This window comes from Dermacentor silvarum, chromosome 2, assembly GCF_013339745.2.
Source record: "Dermacentor silvarum isolate Dsil-2018 chromosome 2, BIME_Dsil_1.4, whole genome shotgun sequence".
NCBI lineage: Eukaryota > Metazoa > Arthropoda > Arachnida > Ixodida > Ixodidae > Dermacentor > Dermacentor silvarum.
The window spans coordinates 123,820,600-123,841,941 of record NC_051155.1 but is presented as its reverse complement, the minus strand read 5'-3'; the positions used below and the strand labels follow the sequence as shown (position 1 = coordinate 123,841,941).

At 48.7% G+C, this 21,342-nt stretch overlaps 1 protein-coding gene across 1 annotated transcript in view; it reads left to right on the top strand.

The window, feature by feature from the left end:
* The first annotated feature begins 1,608 nt into the window (after nucleotides 1-1,608).
* Nucleotides 1,609-21,342, top strand: part of LOC119440347 (uncharacterized) — a 73,688-nt gene continuing 53,954 nt past the window's right edge. Inside the window, exon 1 of the mRNA XM_049662878.1 lies at nucleotides 1,609-1,887. Within this exon, the coding sequence (XP_049518835.1) occupies nucleotides 1,609-1,887 (279 nt within the window). The remainder of the gene's footprint in view (nucleotides 1,888-21,342) is intronic.

Below are 21,342 nucleotides of genomic sequence, written 5' to 3'. Positions count from 1 at the left end.
ATCACTCACGCTACACAAAATGTTGAAGCAGATCTCAACTCTAGTGGACTAGTTGACATCTACGTAATGTGAGGCATGTTGGGTTTTGTAGAGAATGTTTGTTCGAATCATATAAGTGTTCTGGCAGCGAAAAGGTGTGTGCGTGTGTGTGCGTTGTGTGCGCGCGCGTGTGAGAGGGGAGGTGGGGCGATCGGGCGCGGCGAAATGTATGAGAGACAGTTATCGCTACCCTTCCTCCGACACCGCTGTTGAGGCTCTCGCTATTTTATGAGGCAGTTTCTGTGGTTTGGTGTGGTTTTTCTCTACTGGTGACAACATGTATACCCACTGTGAGCGATTGTTAAATAAATCGGATGGCATTAAGGAAATGTAGTTCTCACTAGAAAACAGTAGAATGTTTTCTGGAAGAAATCAAAATATAAAATAATGCTTTCCTCTTCTTCTTTTTTGCTACGATTCTCGGTTTGATGTGGGACTGCTGTGGTTGTCCGTTCTTCTGTTTACCTTGCGCGACGTTGACGCTCGACTTGTAACGCGCACATGTAGTCCACTCCACGTGCTGATTGAAATATATGAATGGACCGATCCCCTCTGCGGAGTGAGTAGCCAGTCATGAAGAGAGAGAAAGCCGTTTCCTCAGACGCATTATTATATAAGCGAAAAAAAGAAGGGGGGGGGGGGGGGGGGGTTCCAAACGTTTCCACCGATTGTAAGGATAAAGAGGCATATTTCCTTTATTTCTGTTTCACTTTTCATTGTGACATAACCATGGCCAAAAGATAATTTGCGCCTTCCAACACTGACTGGTGGTGATTGTGCAAACAGTAGGAGCAGGAATGTCTTGTGAATTCGAGCCGCGTCTGTCAGCGATGTAGGACACACGCCGACGACGGTTGCAGTTCAAGAGATGTCGCACGCGGGGACATTAAAGCGGCTGAGAATAAACAGAGGCATGCAGCCGGTCCATCTCTCTTGATACACGAAGCGCAGCATTCGCTGAGTGCACTGCTTTGCTGAAATGGGTGCGTAAGTGGAGATGCCGATCTGTATTGACGATGCCGTAGCCAAACTGACCTTCCTTGCAAACAGCTATAACGAAGGACCCTTGGAATTCCAACTGGGGCGAAGAAAAAAAAAAGGAACGTAATTAAACGTCGCCCTTCCTTTTAAACTCAGTCACGCCCTCACAAAAACAGCCACGGTTGTTGAAAGATGCCAGTGCGGGCAGAAAAAGCGAAAAAAAAAAAAAAAGAAGTCGCAGGCCTGTGAAACATGACGACCGAGTTGGGGGAAAAAAAGTAGAAGAAATAAACGAAGTTAATGTTTGCCGCTGGCGGGAAAGAAACCGTGCGACCTTCACCGGGAGCAGAGCCACGGATTATCCTACGCGTTCCTTCGGAGTACTTCTCGCTTCCTCGCAACAGCAGTCATTCCTGCCCACATTCCGGGTTCCCATATACCAAAAAAAAAAGAGAGAAGGTAATGAAAATTCGAGCGAAACAAAAAACAACAAATGTCGCGAAAGAAATCGCGTACGCAGTTACGTGACCTTCGCTCCCATGTAGCGGGGAATCCACGCACCCCCGGCAGACGGACGCCAGCCGCGGTATGCGGGTCCCGCACGCCAGCCGATGGCCCCCGGGCAGGTTCGCCGGAGAGGAACTAGAAGACTCGTCGAGTCGGGCGTGGAAGCCACCGCGCAGGCACTACAACGGCGGTACACAAGACGACGACGAGCTGCAACCACCGACCGGCAAACAAGCGGCAGGTATGAAACGAGTCGAGGAGGAGGAGGGCCTCCGCTCCCTTTCCCTTCTGCCTACTTGCCTGCGGCGCTCTCGGAGCGGAGCTGGCACTAACGGTGGTGTCGTTCACCTGACCCTCGGGGTAGCCAGGTTCGAGCACCTCTCTCCTCTCACTCAACTCTCTTGCTCTCTCAAGGTGGATAAGTCCGCGCACCCTCCTCCCCTCCTCATATCTCTCTCTCCTCCTCCTCCTCCTCGCCCTCAGTACCCCCCTCACCGTTACCGCAGTGACGCCGCTCGTGACCGGCAACGAGCGATGCTCAGCTGAGGACCTGCATGCGACGCGCATCTCTCTGGAATGAAACACACAGCGCCAGATGATCGAGGCGCGAACGGCGACGAGGCTGCTTCACGGAAGACGCCGTCTCGTTGACCCCCCCCCCCCCCCCCCCCTCACTGAGTGGTGTGTTATTATGTAAGTACACGGGGGCACGCCCAGAGTGCACTGCGCACTGAAAGTATGCGGTGGAGGCGGGGTGCTCGAATATATGCTTCTGATTCTTGGCACGACAAGCGGCAGGCGTCCCCGTTGCTCCGCAATATATTTTGTACCACTCGGGCAACGCCGTTTGACTACGAAAAAAAAATTGCAGTGGTAGGGAGTAGCGGGAGGAGGCGGGAAAGCGGTGTGGTGGGCCGCCAGTAAATGGCCGTAGTGTTGGGACGCTGATTGGCCGCACTTTTTGGAAAGTCGTCGGTTGAGTACTAGTTGACTTCTATCGTATAGCTAGGCGGATCTTTCATTCTACGAGACATTTGAACAGTGCGCTGGAATTTTTATGACAGAACATAGAGGAGCTGCGTTTGAGCCGGCGAAGTGCTCGCCCTAACGACAGGTGCGACAGTTCAACGGGCAAAGCCAGCATTTGTTTATCAATAATCAGAAAGCAATGAGATTCAGCTATATTGGTTTATCGGCTTCTGTCAAATAATTATTTTTACGAAAAAAAAAGGAAGGTCAGAATTATCCCAACGAGTGCACAGTATACTCACACTCACAGGCATTAACCGTCTCCATTGACTTCTCCATTGGCTTGACGTCTCCATCATGTAGACGTCAAGCCAAACGGTCAGAAACAAGTTTTCTATGCAAGCAGAGACCAAGCATTCGCCACGTTCCTTCAGCGAACGATAGCCAGAATGATATGTGCACTTCGTGCCTTCTTGCTGGCAGAGCTTACGCTTATCCTTGCGCCTGTTCTCCGTAAGAGTAACCATGCGCCCTGTTCGCAGTTCCAGTTCCCAAGCGATATCGACAGAACGATTTTAATATGTGAATCACTTCGCTCATTAAAGGACGGTAAATAGGCGACGCATGGGCGGCAGCAGAGAGACGGTGAAGTTGGGATTAGCAATAGTTCATTCTCGACACTAGCAAACTTTGCCTCAGGAAAGCGAGGACTTTCGTGCTTTGTCATCTGTATTAGACAGCCCTACAGCCGGCGCCCACCTGTGGAAGGCAGCGTAATATTTACCACCAACTCAAAGAGAACTTGTATAGATACGCCAGCCCTCGTTTCAGTGACGTCACAGCGGAGGCGACCTTCCTTTAAGATCGGCGTTTCTCATACACTGCTTTATGGAGTGCGCAGAAGCACAGATGGCAGGTGCAGGGCTGTTCTGTGGGCCAAGATCGCCCTGCGTTCTAAGGTTGTCACCGAGCGTAGACGTTTTACAGGTGCGCATTGTAAACGCAGCAGGCCACGAACGCAGCAGGCCTTTCGGCGTGACCTGTGGAAACCTCAACACCGAATTTCCATTTCGAACCATCAGATCTAGCGCCTCAGACAGATAAACGACTGTCGTAAAAGCACAAACAAAAATGAATACTTCACCTTCGTTTCCTTCGTTTTATTGCCAGTACACCTTCCAGTAGCGGATGTGCGTCCCATAGCTTGGGTCGCTGATAGCTTGCAAGAATTCGGCCTACATTACGGCCCCCGGAGAGTGGGGGATTCATATAGCGCTTCTCCGCCGTCGCACGAACTACTGCAAGTAAAGCTGAAAAAAAACGAAAAAAGTATTAATGCCGATAAGGAGGCGAGGTCATGAGCGAAGAGGAGGTCACCAGGCGCGGCTGGCGGCACTCACTCCCAGCCTCGAAATGAGCGGCGACGCTTCGATCTGTGTAATGCCGCTTCAGGTCGGTTCGTTCGCTGCGGTCTTCCTAAATATTTCGCTCGTATGGAGGAGAGAGGAAAATCAACAGCTGTGTTTCTGATAGTCGGTATAGGTCAGTGAGGGACGCGCTAACTTTCGCGTGTCAGGGCCGTTTATTTAGGTGAGGAATTTCTTACGACGCACCCCCCCCCCCCTCCTTCCTCATGTGCGCTTTCAGGATCTATGGATACACCTGTAGAAGCGGGGTAGGTGTGTCGACGATGCTTCTTCTACCATTAAGCGATGACCTCCTCTGCTACGCGAAGGAAAGATAGGCACACATAAATAGAAGCTTATTCCACGTTCATCCGCATCCTTGTGAGAGTTCACGCGACGGTGCACCAATGAGAAAACAGATTGTCCAGTCGATAGTTTACGTTGAGCCCAGTGTGCAAGATAATCACCATGGGGCTCCCTGTTAAAATGGCGAGAGTTGTGCAGTTAAAGTTTGCCTGCTGCGCTTTCGGCCCTCGCTCCACCGATGCACGCAGCGTTGCAAGTTATGAGTTTCAAGACCACTTCAGTTATGGCTCGGGGACGCCGACATCTTGGGCAGTGATAGGAACATTTTCTCGCTCTTTTGCTCACTGAAGTAAGTTCCAAAGCACTCCTGAAATGCCGAACTCGTCTGCTCCACCATATTAAAGTATAATACTGACAGGACACGTTCGACCGGTTAATGTTCTCTTTTTTTTTTTGCGTTAAATGAAGGTTCTGCACCCCGAAAACCTCCCCCCCCCCCCAAAAAAAAAAAAAATCATGCTTGCAAGTATCAGACCACCCTAGATAATTCACTACGATAGCTTTTCTACGAATAAGTTTTGGTTTCGTATCCCAGTAGGCGTATGTGATCGTGACGTCATGGAACAGAAGGCGCGGTCACGTGAGAGCAGAACATCACGACGTTTTGGGGCGCTCGCACCGGCTCGCTCTCGATGTCTGTTGTGCTGCTACATCAAGCCGCGCACGGATGACCTAACACAGAAACACCCGTAACTTAATTTACAAAGAAAAAAAAAGAAAAAGCTCGCAAGAGCGAAAACCACGGAACGCGTATATAAGGCAATATAACCACGCTGAAAAGCAAACCGAAAACCCTCAGAGCTTCGCTTGAGCGACCGCTAGCAGTTTGTGCGAGGTGTACATAGTGTGAACCAAGATTAACACTCGCTCACGAATGAACAAAGTGGAAGAAGCACTCACACATACTGGCGCAGGGGCAATGCGCAAGAGGCCGCAGCCCTGTCTGGCTCTCTCAACTGAGCGATGCACGCAGATACGAAAGCCTGTCGCTCACCTCCAGACCATCCACATTCCAACAGCGTATGCGCGACAAATTGGAGACCGCAATCAGTGCAAGCTGATATTGGATGCACTTCTTGCTTACCTCGGGTGAGAAGGGCCTCGTGGACCAACTTTTCAAGTGCCAGGACTACTCCAGCCTCGTGCAAGCCATGATGCCGATAGTCAAGAGGGGAGGAGAATGCGCTTTAATAAACACGTTTGAACAACACATATTCGAGCAGTGTCGATGGACAGTCCAATTTCAAGTAACCGTGACGAAAGAGACGAACTTCGGAGGAAGTGGCTGTCTGTATCTGGTCACGAGCAAATGGCAGACGAGAAACGAACAGATCAAGCAGGAAAGGTATAATGGAAGCGGCCACAGAAAGAAGGAAGTGCCTCGTATAGCCGCAAGAGATAAAGAAAGACAAAGAAACAAAGAAAGAAAGAAAGAAAGAAAGAAAGAAAGAAAGAAAGAAAGAAAGAAAGAAAGAAAGAAAGAAAGAAAGAAAGAGGGGGGAGTTACGTACGACAAAAGGAGCAAACGAGAAACTGGCTGGCGGCAGAAGATGACATCCCGCGGACCCCGCGAGATGAAGACGTTCCGAGATGGAACCGCTCCGGGGTGTACGAACGTGTCCATCCCCCCTTCCACGCAGGAACAAACATTAGCGGTGAACCGGGGCGCACCGCGGATTTCCGTCGAATATAAGTCATGGCCTTGCGTAACCTCTCGCTTGGCCGAGAGCATTGCGAAATGCCAGGACGCGAAAGATATATCGCGCTGCGGCTGTATTAGCCGAGCGTCGTGGAAAAACGGCAGCTCCCCGAGTATAGCGGAAGAACCAATCCGACAGAACCGTGCTTGGCAGTTCGGGCACCCGCATATACACCGGGAACGCAGCGTAATAGAGTGGCGCGCTCCTTCTGTCTCGACGGTTGAGCTAATTAGAAGCGGGCTCGAGGTGGCCCTGCCCCAGAATAAGAGCAATTACGGACGACAGTTTTTAATTACTTTCTTCACCACGCATTGTTTCGTGGTGCTGCTATAAATGGGTGAAGTTTCTTTTTTTGTTTCTTTATTTTTTTATTTTTCGTGTGGTCATGCGCAAAACGTCCTGTCAGCAAGCTATACGTGTCACTCGTGTTTGCTTGTTAGTTTCTAACACTGCGCGGTCCATAATAAATGACGGCGTCTCTCGTTTTCAGGAGTACCAGCATTATAAGTACATTTGATGAACAGTGGTGGAACAAGGAACCGCTGTTCATTACCTCAAGCTTCCATCCCCCTGTCTTCTCAGCATTATATTTGTATTTCTTATTATATTATATTAGTTTTTGTCACTGTGTTATATTTTTATTTGTCAGCATTATATTTAAAACGCATATTCTCATCTCTCTTTTTTTTTCTTTCCGAGGAGCATCAGCTATCCCACGTGCGCTAGCGTTTCTCTCACTCACCGTGCCATACGTGTATTCTCTTTCAGACATCTTGGGTCGTGTAAAAAACAAAAAAATGTTATGCTAGGATGGCTCCTCCATAGACGCCAGTAAATCATGTTGTTGGACAGATTGTTAGCGAAGGTGGCCGGCCAGTGGCAGACAGTACTACAGTGTTATACCGTGCGAACAGCGTCGACTCGGCACTGGTTTCCTGCGAGATAGCGCACTTATTTGCAGCAACAGGGTTGTGATGACTCGCACCTAAGTATTTCGAGCATTTAGCAAAAAAGAAAAAAAAAGAAAGAAAGAAAACAAGGAAACAACTAAGAAAGTGCAAGAGATTTATGCCCATAAGCTATACTGCATCGGATTCTCAAATGAGCGTCTGAAACCTGAATGGTAAAAAGCTTCGCAAAACAACAAGTGCCAAAAAAAAAAAGAAAGAATGTACGTCAAACAAATCGTACGCACAAGGAGGTGCAGACACGTTCAATATGAGCTGCAACACGGTGCCCGTGGTCGAAAGGGCTCCAAGATTGCACGGCGGCGCCTAATACATACAAAAAATTGCAGAATTACACAGTATTACATTTACGGATATTTATTAAAGCAACTTTCTTTTGTGTCGGCGCAGCCGTGCAGTCTTGGAGCACCTTCGACAAGGGGCATCTTGTTGCGGCTTATTGAACGCGACCGTGCACGTCATTCGATCTAAACGACCAAGCAGCTCAAACGGAACTACTGGTTGCGGAAACCGCTTTTCCTTTGATTTGCACTCAACATTGTGTTCAAATTACCGCATCCAAAGTTATCATCTCTCTCTCTCTCTTTCTACTGCGGCGGCTGTTAAGAGCTCGAAGATGTCCGTCTGTCCTTTCATTTACGCCGACGGCCGTCGTACTCGTGTCGCCGTCGTCATGCCGTCTTCATCGGCGTCGAGTCGTCGTCCGGGACACTTCCTCGTCCTGAGCCCCTTCCTTCCTCGTAGGGCAAAATTAAAGATAAAACTACTCCGCCTACTGGGAATGGAACTGCTGCCCCTTCTGCAATGTGTAATTGGGAGCGCGAAGCGCTATCAACGCTATTGCGCAACTTCGGCGCTCGGTAATTTGCGCGAGCTTTTGCGCGCAACGCGAGTTCTACGAGAGCGGGTGTGACGTCTGCGCGTGTGTTTCTGAGGCCACATCGGGCTATGCGGTTGCGGACGATGACGACGTCATGATCACCGCGAAGCAAAGGACTCGACATCAACACCGAGTATTTTCTAGAGAACATCAACAAGGTAACGGTGTCCAACGTGGTATCCCGCCGCTGTCGCGGTAAATGAGTGGAGTGCCGGAGGAATCGGTGAAGCCTGCTGATTCTTCTTATCCCGGACTACTGCCTATCGTTCCGCCATTTCAAACTTCGCTACCGTAAGAACAACTGGCCTCCGGGTCGGTATTTTCTTTCTCTCTCTCTTTTTTTTTTTGTGCCTGTTTATATACGTGACTCTCGCGCGAGGAAGTGCATCCGTGACAGTTAATTACAGACGCAATTCTGCGGATTGCATGTACACAGCAGAGGCGAAAACCACGCTATTAAATTCAGGGCCCCCTCACTCAGGCGCGAACACACGAACGCGCGCGTGCACACACACATTCAAAACGAGCGTCTCTAATTTTGCTGTATAATGGAGAGAGAAACAGGCTGAAGGGCATTAAGCACGGAAAGCGGAAGACATCGGCCTAGACACCGGGTGCGTAAATGCGTTTCTTTCGGGCGTTTTGTGTGTGTTTGTAAATAGCCCGGTGGAACAACCACCACCAACGGGAAAAAACATCACTCCAACAGATCTTGTACGTCGATGTAATGGCATCGCGATGGAGGAGCGCCGCCAAAAAGGAGGGCTATACATGGCCTCCTCTTCTTGAAAGGGAGCCGGTCTCTACTTTGATTTATGTGGGGGAGGGGATTCGAGCTCTGTACGCTCAGCGAGGTCGCCCTTTATAACAGAAAGAAAGAAGGATGCAGTGGAAGAAAGAGAGAAGGAATGATAGAGAGATAGAAAGAAAGGAGCGAGGAAAGGAAAGAAACAACGAGCTGCTCGCCTTCTCACACCACTACATAGCCGCCGATTCGCCGCCTTTGCAGTGGAAGCGCAGCAGTTTCTTCTGTTTTCATTATTATTTCTTTTCCACGAACGTAGGCGAAATGGCAAAGCACCACCGTAAAAAGTATCCGACTAGAGGGAAGGATCTACGCTTTTGGTAAGCGTGCTGATCCAGGCTTTGTCACAATGTGTTTCCCTTCGTAAGGAAAAAGAATAAAAGCGCCAAGGCTCTGTGGTATCGGCGAGAAATCCATGGTCCACATTTGTCGAAGGACATGCCAGACAAAACATATGACACTGACAGCTGACGTCAGATGGACGTCGAACTAAAAAAAAAAAAAGTGCTAACAGCTGTACTAGCATTGAAAAAACTATCGCACTATCGACATTGTCATCCACCTCCTCCTTGTTTTGGCACTAACGATTTTTGTCTACATCTACTGCTCCTAATCTCCAACTTCCATCTTCAACCGCTTCCGCTTCTACTGCTTCCGCTTCTGTGTTCTTTCCTTTTCTGAAGATGATGATGATTATGATCATCGTCATCATCGTGATTCAAACACGGGCCCACAATGGTAGATGGAGCATGATTCGGGTGCTTATACGCCTTCTTGAAAATTAAATTGAAAAAGTAAAACTGTAAATAAAAATTCAGTGGCGCTTTAGCGGTAAATGCGAGAGAAATGCGTTAGCATTACGTCACCCCTCTTTGAGGTCCCGGATCCACGATTTTAACCGCGTTCACCACATTGGATAAAGTGTTGTTCAGGAGCTCACTCGACACACGCCCTTGCCTCTTCAAAGAGCGAGGTGCAACTGACGATGGTCATTTATAGGGACATTTATCGCTTGCACTACTGTTTATTTTTCTTCTCATGCACTACTACGACTACTACTTCTACTATATTTATTCATAGTATGCTTCGACAATGTCACATTGTTGTTGCTAGGTTTACTTCAGATTTTCAGTTCCTTTCCTCTATTTCAAGTGGTCCAAATTTTGGTCATAGAAAAGCAATCGAACGCATTTACTTGCTACAAGCGCGCTGTCGTAATTGGCTGGCACAAATGGCTCGTTGTTGGGGGAAACGTAAATTTACTTTCATTCAGACGTTCACTCGCAAGGCGCGCGGCTTCTGCTATCAATCGTATAGTAGCTGCCGCTTTCAAGAAATTATTATATAGTAAACGTATTTGTAGTTATTCACAGGGGCGCTCATCGAAAACTCGAGAGAGATGCTAAAGCCTCTTCTTCGTTCCCAGAATGAAGCTGTTTGAAAGGATCCTCACGCAGTCCTGCTTCGTGGGATGTGCTCGCAAAGTTATTTCTGGTTCACTCAGCCGGTTGTTTCCAATTGAGCGCGTTCACAATCACGCTGTACAGTCACGCTGCCGTGTCCTAAATTTTAATTGTCGCCAATGCTTCCACGCTTGGCTGTTCTCGAACCCTATGAGTTACTTCCCAAAAACTACTTGTTCATTTTCCAGCATGTTTTATTTTCCTTTTTTTTTTTTTCTTTTTTCTTTTTCTTTTTTTTTTTTTGCCTGACGCGTTTAAATGAAACCGAACAGAAAAGCGGTTTCAATTGCAATTCATCCGTATTTCGGCGCAGCTGTCAATATTCATAATTTTGATTCGGAATTCGTAGGCTGTACAGCCAGGTGCTTTAAATCGATTTTTTTTTTTTACTGCAGGAAAAAAGCTTCTCAGGACCTTCATTAAAGTTCTTTGTCTCTCTGTCTGTCTGTACTGCAGGGAAAATGACACTTCAATCTACGAACGCACATGGCGTGTTAACAGTTTTTAAAATAATGTTCTTTGCTTACTTTTTTTTCTTTTTTTCTTTTTTGAGTCACCGAAGGTATTTTTTAAGCTACGGTTATAACAACCTTCTCGCACTGTGACTTCCCCGCACGGCTCGTTCGAAAGATTCAAACTGCAAACAATTATTTTCACTGCGTGGAAGGCCGAGAAAAATAAAAGACACTTCAACAACGGCCGCGTATGGAGCCTTGATGCTGTTACCCTAACCGAAACAGGTTTCCGTATAATAAAAGCAGGACACGGTACACGAAAAGCCAATTCACGCCGTGGCATTTGCGCCCGTTATTCGTGGCTCCTCATTCATTTGCTGCTGCTTCTTCGTTAATGCCCTTCCCCGCAGGGTTGCCACGGCCCCTGCAAGCTCCGCCTGTGAAGAATGCACAGCTTGCTGCGATTGCCAAACACGGCGCCGCGCACGATAGAGGTGGGCTCGCAAATCGTACACGAACCGAACAGACGAACCACACCGGCGTTTCCAATACACTTGCACACGCACACGAACACACACATGCACTGGCACATACATGCACGCGCACACAAACACGCACGCATGCAGATGCACACGCAAGCACATACGCACGGACAAAAAGGAAGTTAATATATATGCAAGAACGCTAATTATGCGGAGAGAAGACAGTGTGGTGGGAAATAGCTTGGCACAAAAAAATTCCAGCTCCGGGTGGTTCGAGGAGACGGCGTAAGAATTAGGCCCGCGTTCCCGTTGGTTCGCTTAGCCGTGTGGATCTGGCTTTTTTTTTAATTAAAGTTTCCGCTAGTGCCTCCACCTCCCACGACCCCGTGACACTCAGGTTCAAGGAGTCTGTCGTCATGCACGACCGAGTCGCGTTGTTGGGACCGCCAGACGGAGGGTGGCAAAGACTTCCATCGAAGCCATGTTTGCCTCGTGAAAGATTGAACGAGCTTTCGACACGTGTACGAAAGCCTCGATCATTTCAGAAATGGACAGCTTTCAAAACGTGCAAGTCATACCCGGCTGTTACGCAGACGCTAGAGGGCAGGAGCGGGTACACAATCAACGCGACCTAGTTTGGAGAATGCGCGCGACAGATTTGCTAGAGTGCGTCCTCACTCGCGTCACCTTGATGTAGTCAGTTTCCGCTGCACAAGACAGCTGTAGAGTTGTAGTTGTATACAGTAAGGCCTCCCACGACCACTAAGTCATCGTTATAACGAAATAGTTTTATTCAAAATATTGCTTTATCCGGAGTTCTATGGAGGTGCGACTGCGGTTGGTGCATTTTATACCCAAATATTCCAAGGGTTGTGGCGCCACATTCGGCATAGTACAAAGTGGGAAGCGGGTGATCCGTACGAAACAGTTCGGCGCAGCATACCCGGTGACACTTTGCTTTTTCTTGTGTCAACCTGGCACACAATTACCTGGACACTTGCCCCTTTCCCTGGCTACGCCCAGGTTGTGTCTAGTTTGGCGTATTATTTGCCGTTCTTCAAAGTGTTTGGCGTTTGTGTTGTGCTTTTCATTGCTCTTGTGTCCGTGTTTTTTCACGCCTGCTTTCTCATACCATGAGTCCCTATCAACTTGCTCAGCCTTCTGTAGTTTTTAGTGTCAAACGATGACTCTGGGCGCTCTTTTTCTTTTTTGTTTCTTTTTTTCCCCCGGTTTTCGGGAACGCCTAATTTCTTTCGTTATTCAGGCAGAACTATTATAATGGTCTTCACTGCAGAGACGTTGACAACGCATATGAAATATAGGAGTTCGGCCAAAACAAAGATTCCTTCGTTATACGAGTACAGATCATTTCTTCGCAGATGCGTTCAGATCACTTCGTTGTATAGGCGTTCCTCTTGGCTGTATGAGCAGTGAGCCGCATACCATGCCCGTGGCCACGATTTCTGTGCAGGTATCGCGCGCCATGCTCCAAATATGTCTCATGTTGTTTTCTCGCACTTGACACTGTCAGGGCATGCACAAAAGAACAACTGCACGACTAAAATCTCTACGCAGCATACATGGAGACTGGTTTCTTTGAGAGCCTCCCATACTTTGTTCGTGCTATAGAGAGAGAGAAACAGATGGTGAGGAAGGCAGGGAGGTTAACGAGATGTTAGAATCCGGTTTGCTACTCTGCACTGGGGTAGGAAAATAGGGTTTAGAAAAAGGACAGAGAGAGAGAGTGAGAAAAAAAACGCACAGGCCGAAAGAGCGTTCTAATCACAGTCGTTCAGATAGGCCGGTGGCTCGCAAGAAGCACAGGAGCGCCTGCACGGCCTTCCTCTGTGACGTTAAGTCTAGTCTGTGGTGGAGAATTCTTTCTTCCGACAGAGGCCGGTTGTCCAATTGGTTGAACGCGTTGTTAAGAGTTTGTCTCTGCGCACTGTTCTGCGGGCAGTCGCACAAATTATGTTCAATCGATTCTTCATTGCCGCAGTGGTCACAGGCTGCGCTGTCGGCCATTCCTATGCGAAACGCATAGGCGTTGGTAAATGCAACACCCAGCAATAGTCGGCACAAAAGGGTTGCGTCTCCTCGGCGAAGCCTTCACGGTACTCGAAGGCTTAGGGTTGGGTCCAGAGAGTATAAGCGAGAATGCATGAAGTGCGATTCATTCCATTGTGACCTTGTGCGTTGGCGAGCAATCACGCGGAGCTTCCGTGTAGCGTCAGTCCTAGAAAGTTGCATGGGTCGTTGCTGATCTTTATGAGTTTTGCGGGCAGCTTGATCGGCCCGATCATTGCCAATAATTCCGCAGTGACTTGGAAGCCACTGAAAAGTTATTCCATGCCCTATCTCAGTTAGATTGTGTATTGCCTCGGCAAACTCAAAGACCAGCTGCTCGTGCGGACCGCGGCGTAAATGTGATAGTAGAGACTGCAGAGCCGCCTTTGAGTCGCAGAAAATCGTCCATGTGTGTGTCACTTGATCACTAATGAATTGGAGCGTGGTACAAAGCGCTGCGAGCTCTGCTGCCGTCGATGTTGTGACGTGAAACGTCTTGAATTTAATGGTTGTCACCTTCGTTGATATCACAACTGCCGCGCGGACTCTGTTCGGCAGGACGGATCCGTCGGTGTATATATGGGCAGAGTCTTGGTACTTCTCGTACAACCGAAGTAAAGCGAGCTGTTTAAGGGCTGGTGATGACAGCTGTGCTTTTTTCTGGATGCCAGGTATTGTCAGGTTGGTATTTGGCTGAGTAAGGCACCACGGAGGAATCGAAGGTCTTGCGGCAGGACTGAAGCAAGTTGGTAATGATTCACAATGCGCGGTTACTGCTTGGCAGAAAGAGGTACGTGGTCTGTCCGCTGGTAGAGATACCAGGTGGTGGCGGGGAGTCCGGGCAAGATGTCGTATATGTGTCCTCAGTGCTTCAACCTCAATGTGAATCTTGGCGAGGTGGTTTCGAGCGATTGCTATAGTCGCCACTGTTGATACACTCCAAGGCAGGCCTAGACAAATGCGGAGCGCTTGGGCCTGAACACTTTGTATTGTGCGCAGACTCGTTTTGTTTGCGTTAGTTAAGGCTGTCAAGCTGTACCGCAGGAAGCCGAGAAAGAGCACATTGTATAGTTGCAACACAGCACTTGTGGACATTCCCCATGTCTTTCCAGTGAGGAACTTAAACAGGTGACAGATGCCTGTTATCCGCTTCTTCATGTATGATACATGAGTGCCCCATGACATGTCTCTGTCAATTATAACGCCTAGAAACTTGTAAGATAGAATGTATGGTATTCTTTGGCCATTTATCAATACCCTGTAGTTCGCCATGCACTTGCGTATAAATGCCACAAGTGCGCATTTCTCAGACAATATTTCCAGACCTCCTGCATACTAGTACATAGAACCACTACTCACGCAACTCGTCTCCCTTTAGCGCTTGCGACTTCGGTCGAGTAGTCATTGTAACCTTTTTCTTTCTTTAATAGTAAACATGTCATCATCATCATCATCCCCATCATCACCGCGGCCCATTGATATGGTGTCCTGCGCTTAGTAATGATGCTTGACTTTATTGTGGCCAAATTATCTTATTTACAGCTGCCTTGCTTTCAAGCTACCGGCATGAGCGTGCGCTTTTCGTGCCTTATGTTGCTGACTGTGACGGTCTCGATGTGTTGAGTTCATGTTGCAGAGCCGCGAAGGCAAAGGTGCCGACGTCACCTCTTCAACAAGGATGCACTAAGGCATGGAATTAATTGTAAAAGTACTGAAAGTTGGGCGAGTTGGTAGCTATTCATCTTGAAACTGCAGCGCGCACACAAGTGGAGGCATGAGAACCCCGATGCTTATCCAACCGTGAACAATGATCGTTATGATTGTTATGATGAACGTTATGCAATGATCGACTGGCCGATATATAGTCATATTTAATGTTCGTCCAGTCTCGCTGCTGCAAGCAGCTTTTTGTCCTCCGTCCCAACCCCTGACGTAAAGCTGTATTTATGCTGTGAATAAACTCAACTATGCTCAACTCTAACTTACGCTCGTCGGCGAAACTTGAAAGCATGTGTTAATGTAACTCGTTCCACTTCTGCTGGCAACATTGTTTCAGTTTAATTGCATTTTTTTTTCTCAACGAGGACCCGCTGGTTTCACCACATTGTACTATATACTGGCACATACGTATGAACCCAAACGAAATAAATTGTACAGAGCAACAGCGAATGAAAGAAGAAGGTATCAGACAAGAAAAAAAAAAGAAAACAGATCAGAATGGAGCACCATGGGCCGTGTTTCTTGACGTGTCCCGCCACGGACGGGCTCCTGCTCGCACGAGAGGCGGTACAGTTTTGAGGGATAACACGCTCGACTTGATCTCAAGATGGGCAGCCTGCATTAAGCGGCGAAGATGAGCAATTTATTACACGCTAAGCACGTAGTGTGCGCTGGGGTTGCGCGCTCGTTCTCACGAGCGTCAGCGCACGCGTCTTCAGAACCCGAAATAAAGGAGGAACGTATCTATCTATCTATCGTGCATCGTTGCGAGTTCCACGAACACGTGCGTAGATCGAGCGCCACTGAATATCCGGTGCGCCGTGCATTGCGCAGAAGGGTTCCGTACCGAAGAGACTTCGTGATTAACTAACTTTGAAGAAGGGCGCCTAATGACGGCGTTGACGTCTTTGTCGGGGGCCGATGCGAACGCTAATCGGTGGCTGTACGGCGCTAATGCCCCGGTGCGTTTATAGATACCCGCCGTTAAGATCGGGCTCCCGCTTTGTCCGGAGATAATTATCGCGACAGTTTTAGCTATAGAAAGCACGGACGGTGGTGAAACTTCGAAGGTGATGTAAAACTGGCAATAAAGACGATTAATTGCGGTTTAAGAACAACCACGCGTTACCGACGGACAAGCAACGCGATTCCGACAGCTCCGCGCTATTACGCATAAGCATTAGAAACCCTGACAAACGTCTCGTTTGCGTACGGGAACAGTCATTAGTTCTGCTTATGCGGTATGCAGGGTACCGTCGCTATATCTCTATTTGCCGTTCTTCTTGCCTGCTAGAAGCAAGCTAACAACCTTGACGCTAGATAGTGATCCTAGATAGTCCGGGATAACTCGTGTTCGAACCGCTCTGTGGCCTGATAGCTATACAGGTGTAGCTCGAGGCCAGTTTACGGCACTGTCACGAGCGCGGGCCTAACGTCGGGCGCATACTGTGCAGCGGGCCTTGGTGTAATGCGTTCTAAAGGCGCAACCGGATCTGGCACGTCGCACTAGACATGCATCCACTTCCACAAAACGTACTCAACCAAAGCGTATCCCAACAACCTATAAGCAGACCTAATGGGCTGCTTTAGCATAGCAGAGACATACACCGTTACCGTCTCGTCCTCCTGCCAGATTAGTGCCCGCTAAACCACGCGCCCGTTAGGTGCGGTGCATGCCAAGCAGCTCGCGTGGGAGCCAAGCTGGGGTGGAAACGAAAACGGTATCACGGTTCCGCCGCTAACAGACTCGCATCAAACTGGCAGTGGTTAGACGTTTCCTGCTCACTTTTGTTTCTTTTTTTTATTTTTAATGCGAATAGAACGAATTGACTTCGGGGTGCAGACCACTCAATGATATCTATGTGTTCCCCTTACGCCAATTAAGGCTATTTGTTCCGACTTTTAGAGGAGCGCTCTCTTCGGGTTCTGTCGCATGCACCGAAACTCTCTGTAAGCGGGAGTATATATATATTTTGCATTCTAATCTGTCGAGGCTGCCCCGCAAGGAGTGCAGACGCCGCCATGCGCAGTGGTTCAACAGGGTGCATTGTCCGAGCGACGTAAAACATGTGACTTCCCCGCGCCCGCGAGTACGACATACAGGTGTATACAAGGTTGCTGCGTGAACTAGGATGTGGCTACTCGGCATTGTTTGTATCGTGTTAAGAATTATCCCTGTTCAAGGTAGCGTAGAACCGCAGAGGGCACAGCAACACGACGACGACGAGAGACGTGTAGCTGTAAGCGAGAAAGAAGCAAGATAAAGGTAGAAAAAAAAAGTTTGCGTAACATTGCGGTCCTTTCCTGTTGACAACATAATCTTCATCCAGCTGTTCCTTCTGACGACACAACGGACGACGACCGAGCAGACAAGAGCCGGCTTTTGGTTAGCGGGCAGTATTTCAGGTTTGTTTTGTTGGTGTTTCTTTTCTTCTCTTTTGTTTATTTTTCTTTCCTTTTTTTCCTTCATATGTCTACAGCACCCTCTCTCCTCTGGAGTTGTCACAGCTGTTCCCACCCTTGACCGCTCCGCCCAAAAAACCTGAATCCACGCGGGCCATGTCTATTTCTCACCCGTGTCATGCGGCGCTGCAGATTACGCTGTCAAGAGCAACGGAAGTGAGCCGAGCACCGCCACAATTCTATAAGCTTGTTTTCTGGCGCTTCCCTTTGGGACGACGAGAAATACGACGACTTGCAAGACACGCACCTGCTCAACCCAGAACCGCTGCCGCATATACGTCTTATCGAACAGCGCGCTCGCGTCTCGTATATTCGAAGCTCTGCATGAGCTTTAGGGTCAGGTGTATAGCAGGACAGCTCCCTCTGCAACCATCGCGCTTTATAGACTGCCAGCTCGACCGTCTTCTTCATTCTGTTTGTACGCCGCATCTGCATCGCGCAGAGCGTTATCGAAGAGAAACAAACAAAAAATAAAGGTCTACGGAACACACACACACACACCCACCTCTTTCTCGTTCTGCCTCTGTACAGTCGAAGATACGAGCCACGCGTGAGAACGCGAGCGCGAAACTGAGATTGCGCTAGATCGACGGCAACGTTCGAGGAAACGCCGATATCGAAGTTTGCAGTTTAGATAAAAGCGCACCTATAGCTATCGCGCCCTCAAGTCTTCTCAACCGAGTCCGTCTCCCGCGCCTCAGAAACCGGGAGCGGCCTTCGCGCATACGTATACTACACGGACGCGTACGTACACGCGCACGTAAGTTCACGCATGTATAGCCAACACGCGCACAGATGCATGCACATAACGCATCCCGTGCGGGTGCGTCCGAAGGTGAGCGCCTGGCGCCGATTACGCGTGGCACATCGCGGACGCTCGAAGGAGGAAGCCGTGAAGACGAGAGACCGGAACCGTGCGAGGGTGCTTAGACGGGGCCCTGCCCGCAACACCGCGCGCGAGCGATTACTCTAATTCTTCAAGGTGAAGGAGGTGGTGCGATCGCCTTTGCGCGCGCGCACACGCACACACGAGCTGTGCCGCGCGTTGTATGCTTGTATACGTGCTCACTCGCCGTAGCTCGCCGTGGCCCCTTCCTCTCCGAAGAGTCCCTCGTCCCTCTGGTTGAGGGACGAAGTGGCAGCAGCGAAGGCTGGCGCGGGAGGAAGGAGGCAGGGGGTGGGTGGCGAGGGGTATACCTATAACCAAGTTCTCACGATGCGCGAGCCATTAATCACCAAGCCGCCGGGCCGCGGCGTGTTCGTGCGTGCGATTGCTGGAGACAGGCCGCGATTCGTCCGTTTGAAGGCTGTCCTGGGTCAGACGCCCTTTCTGCCCCGGCTACTGCCGGCGACCGATAAGGCCCGCGCGAGCATCGGCGTTGTACGACGAACGAACTCGTGTTTTCTTTTTTTCTTTTTTTTTTCTTGTTTTGCGGTGCCAGCTTCTAAGGTTTCGTGCCGGGGGTGTTTTGTCCCGGTTTAGGTGTACGCGTGGCTTGACAAGGTCAAGGTCGAGCGGGTTGTGTAATGTTCAGGGTATACTTCGCACGTGCGCAATGCTGTGATGTTTAGGTGTCTTACAGCGAAGCTGTATATGGCTACCCCGGCGCATTTTCCGCATCCGTGCCTGTACTACACCGTCGCGTCGACAAAGAAAAATTTTCGTCTCCAGAGCTATTGTAATTTTGAGTTTCCGCGTAACAGAATTGCGTTTTCTCGTGTGGTCAAATTACAATCCGATGCTATCATGTCTGCAGGTCGTGTGTAAGTCGTATACTACAAATTTTGTGACGCACTTTACTTTGAGAAATTGAATCAGTTCAATAACGCACTTGCGCCAGGCGGAGGGTCTAGCTATACTCCGGCAACACCTGCGTGCGTGCGTGCGTGACGAACGTGTGCACACGATGCATCTGTCCTTGATGAGTGGGCGCTCTGTCCGTCGCATCGGTCGCGCAGTGTGTGCTGCGACCGTAATCGACATCAGGGCAAGACTGCTAAAAAAATTACAGTTATACAGATACAGTTGCGCGCAAAATTAAAGTTACCCGTGTCAAAGTCCAAAATGTCAAAGTTACGCGCCAGCGCGTGGACGCCGCGAACGTGCACCGCGACGACGAAGCACCAACGGAAAGGGCGCGAATGATGTCGTGGACGTTACATTTATCTCGACGGTGTGGCACCTTGCGGTGGTGGCGCTTGCGTATAACATCGGCAACCAGCTTCGCTTTGCATCCACTTTCACACGGTGGAATGGAGGCGGAATTTCTAAAATTTATTTTCATTAGCAGTCTATTTCTCTCGATGACTAGGAGGAAGCAACCTCGTAAACGCTGCTGCGCTGAGCGGCTTCACAGAGGCGGCCACTCCCTTCTTTGGCATCAACGGACAGCGTTTAGATGGAACATGCTTCACACAAACCTGTAATAAACACTAAAAAAAAAGTACCGTAAGAGCGCATCAAACGTTGCACAGTGGGGAAACACTGTTTTAAAGCTGCAGGTATGAGTCGCACAAAGCTGCCTGATCGACATTTATACTAAAGATGCGATCCTATATTAAAACTGAGAAATCGCCAAGAGCCGAGCTTCCAAAAATTTGTGGGCGATCGCTGCGAGAAAGCGGCGGGAGCAAGCGCGGCTGTAGATCAGTATACGTCTAAATATTCAAGGTGGTTTCTGAATGGCCGCCACGGCTGTCGAGAGACATTGGAAAGAAGAGACCGACGACAGCGAATCGGATCTCGCGGCGGTGAAGGATCGCGCCCAGGAGGCAGGAAGCGTGTAGTAGGGGAGGCGACGTCGCTGCGAGGGCGCCTCTGTAGCGGCGTGAATTAAGACGTGACTGGCGTTAGGAGAGGCGTGATGCATGAAGCCGTGCTCGGGTATGAAACGTGGGGCGCTCTCGACGTGCCTTGTTTTGCTAATATTCCGAGGCTGGTAAGAGGCAAGTATACGAGCAAATTGAGGGAGCGCCGGCTTAACGCTGTCTATGTTAATGCGCTCATTACTAAATGTCGCGTAAGCTTATGAGGGCTTTTCACTTATTTATTTAGTTCTATCCGCGTCATTTCTTCTAGCAAAGATTAAAGCAGGTAACGTGTGGCTTTCGGCCAGATGAAAGCACCTCTTTGCCGTTATTATCGCGACGTTTGCCTCTATTTGGCCTTATATGTACGCGAAGATAACATATACGGAGCGTGGATAGGAAGATTAAGATAACGTAGATGTAATGAATGAAACCGCAACTAGGCTGATTTCAGAAGCAGCTATTGAAGAGGGAGGTAAGGTACCGAGGCAACAACTACGTGAGCTCTCCTAAGTAACAAATAACCTAATAAAGAAGAAAAAAAAAGAATGAAAGTGTCTAACTGAAGAGTTTGATAATGTTGCCGGAGCTGTCAAAACTGATTGACAACACTAAATTAAATGTTATTTTGTTCGATAATATAACGTCCGAAAGATTTGGGAAGCAATAAAAATGGAGAAGAAAACTTGTCATAGAACAGGGCAAGATGTATGCAGTGAAAGATAAGTATGGTAGTGTCATCAGCAATTTTGATGATATAGTAAAAGCAGCAGAAGAATTCTATACTGGCCTGTACAGCATACCCAGTGTAGCCACGCTACCTTTATTGGGACGAACAGGATACAAAGGCTCCTTATACAACTAGCAATTAAGTAATTAGACCTTGCAAGACATGCCCCAGAGAAAAGCGGCAGGAGAAGGTGGAATAACAGTCGATTTAATAAAAGATGGAGGAGATATTATGCTTGAAAAGCTTGCAGCCCTTTATACGCAATTGCTCACGATTTCAAGTGTACCAGAGAGCTGGAAGAATGCCAACATTATACTAATCCATAGGAAGGGAGACGTTAAAGAATTGAAGAATTACAGGCCCATTAGCATGCTTTCAGTTTCGTTTAAAATAGTCACCAAGGTAATTTCCCATAGAATCAGGGTAACACTTGATATCGCTGGGAGAGGCGTCCTGCAGTGGATATAAAATTATTATTATTATTATTATTATTATTATTATTATTATTATTATTATTATTATTATTATTATTAT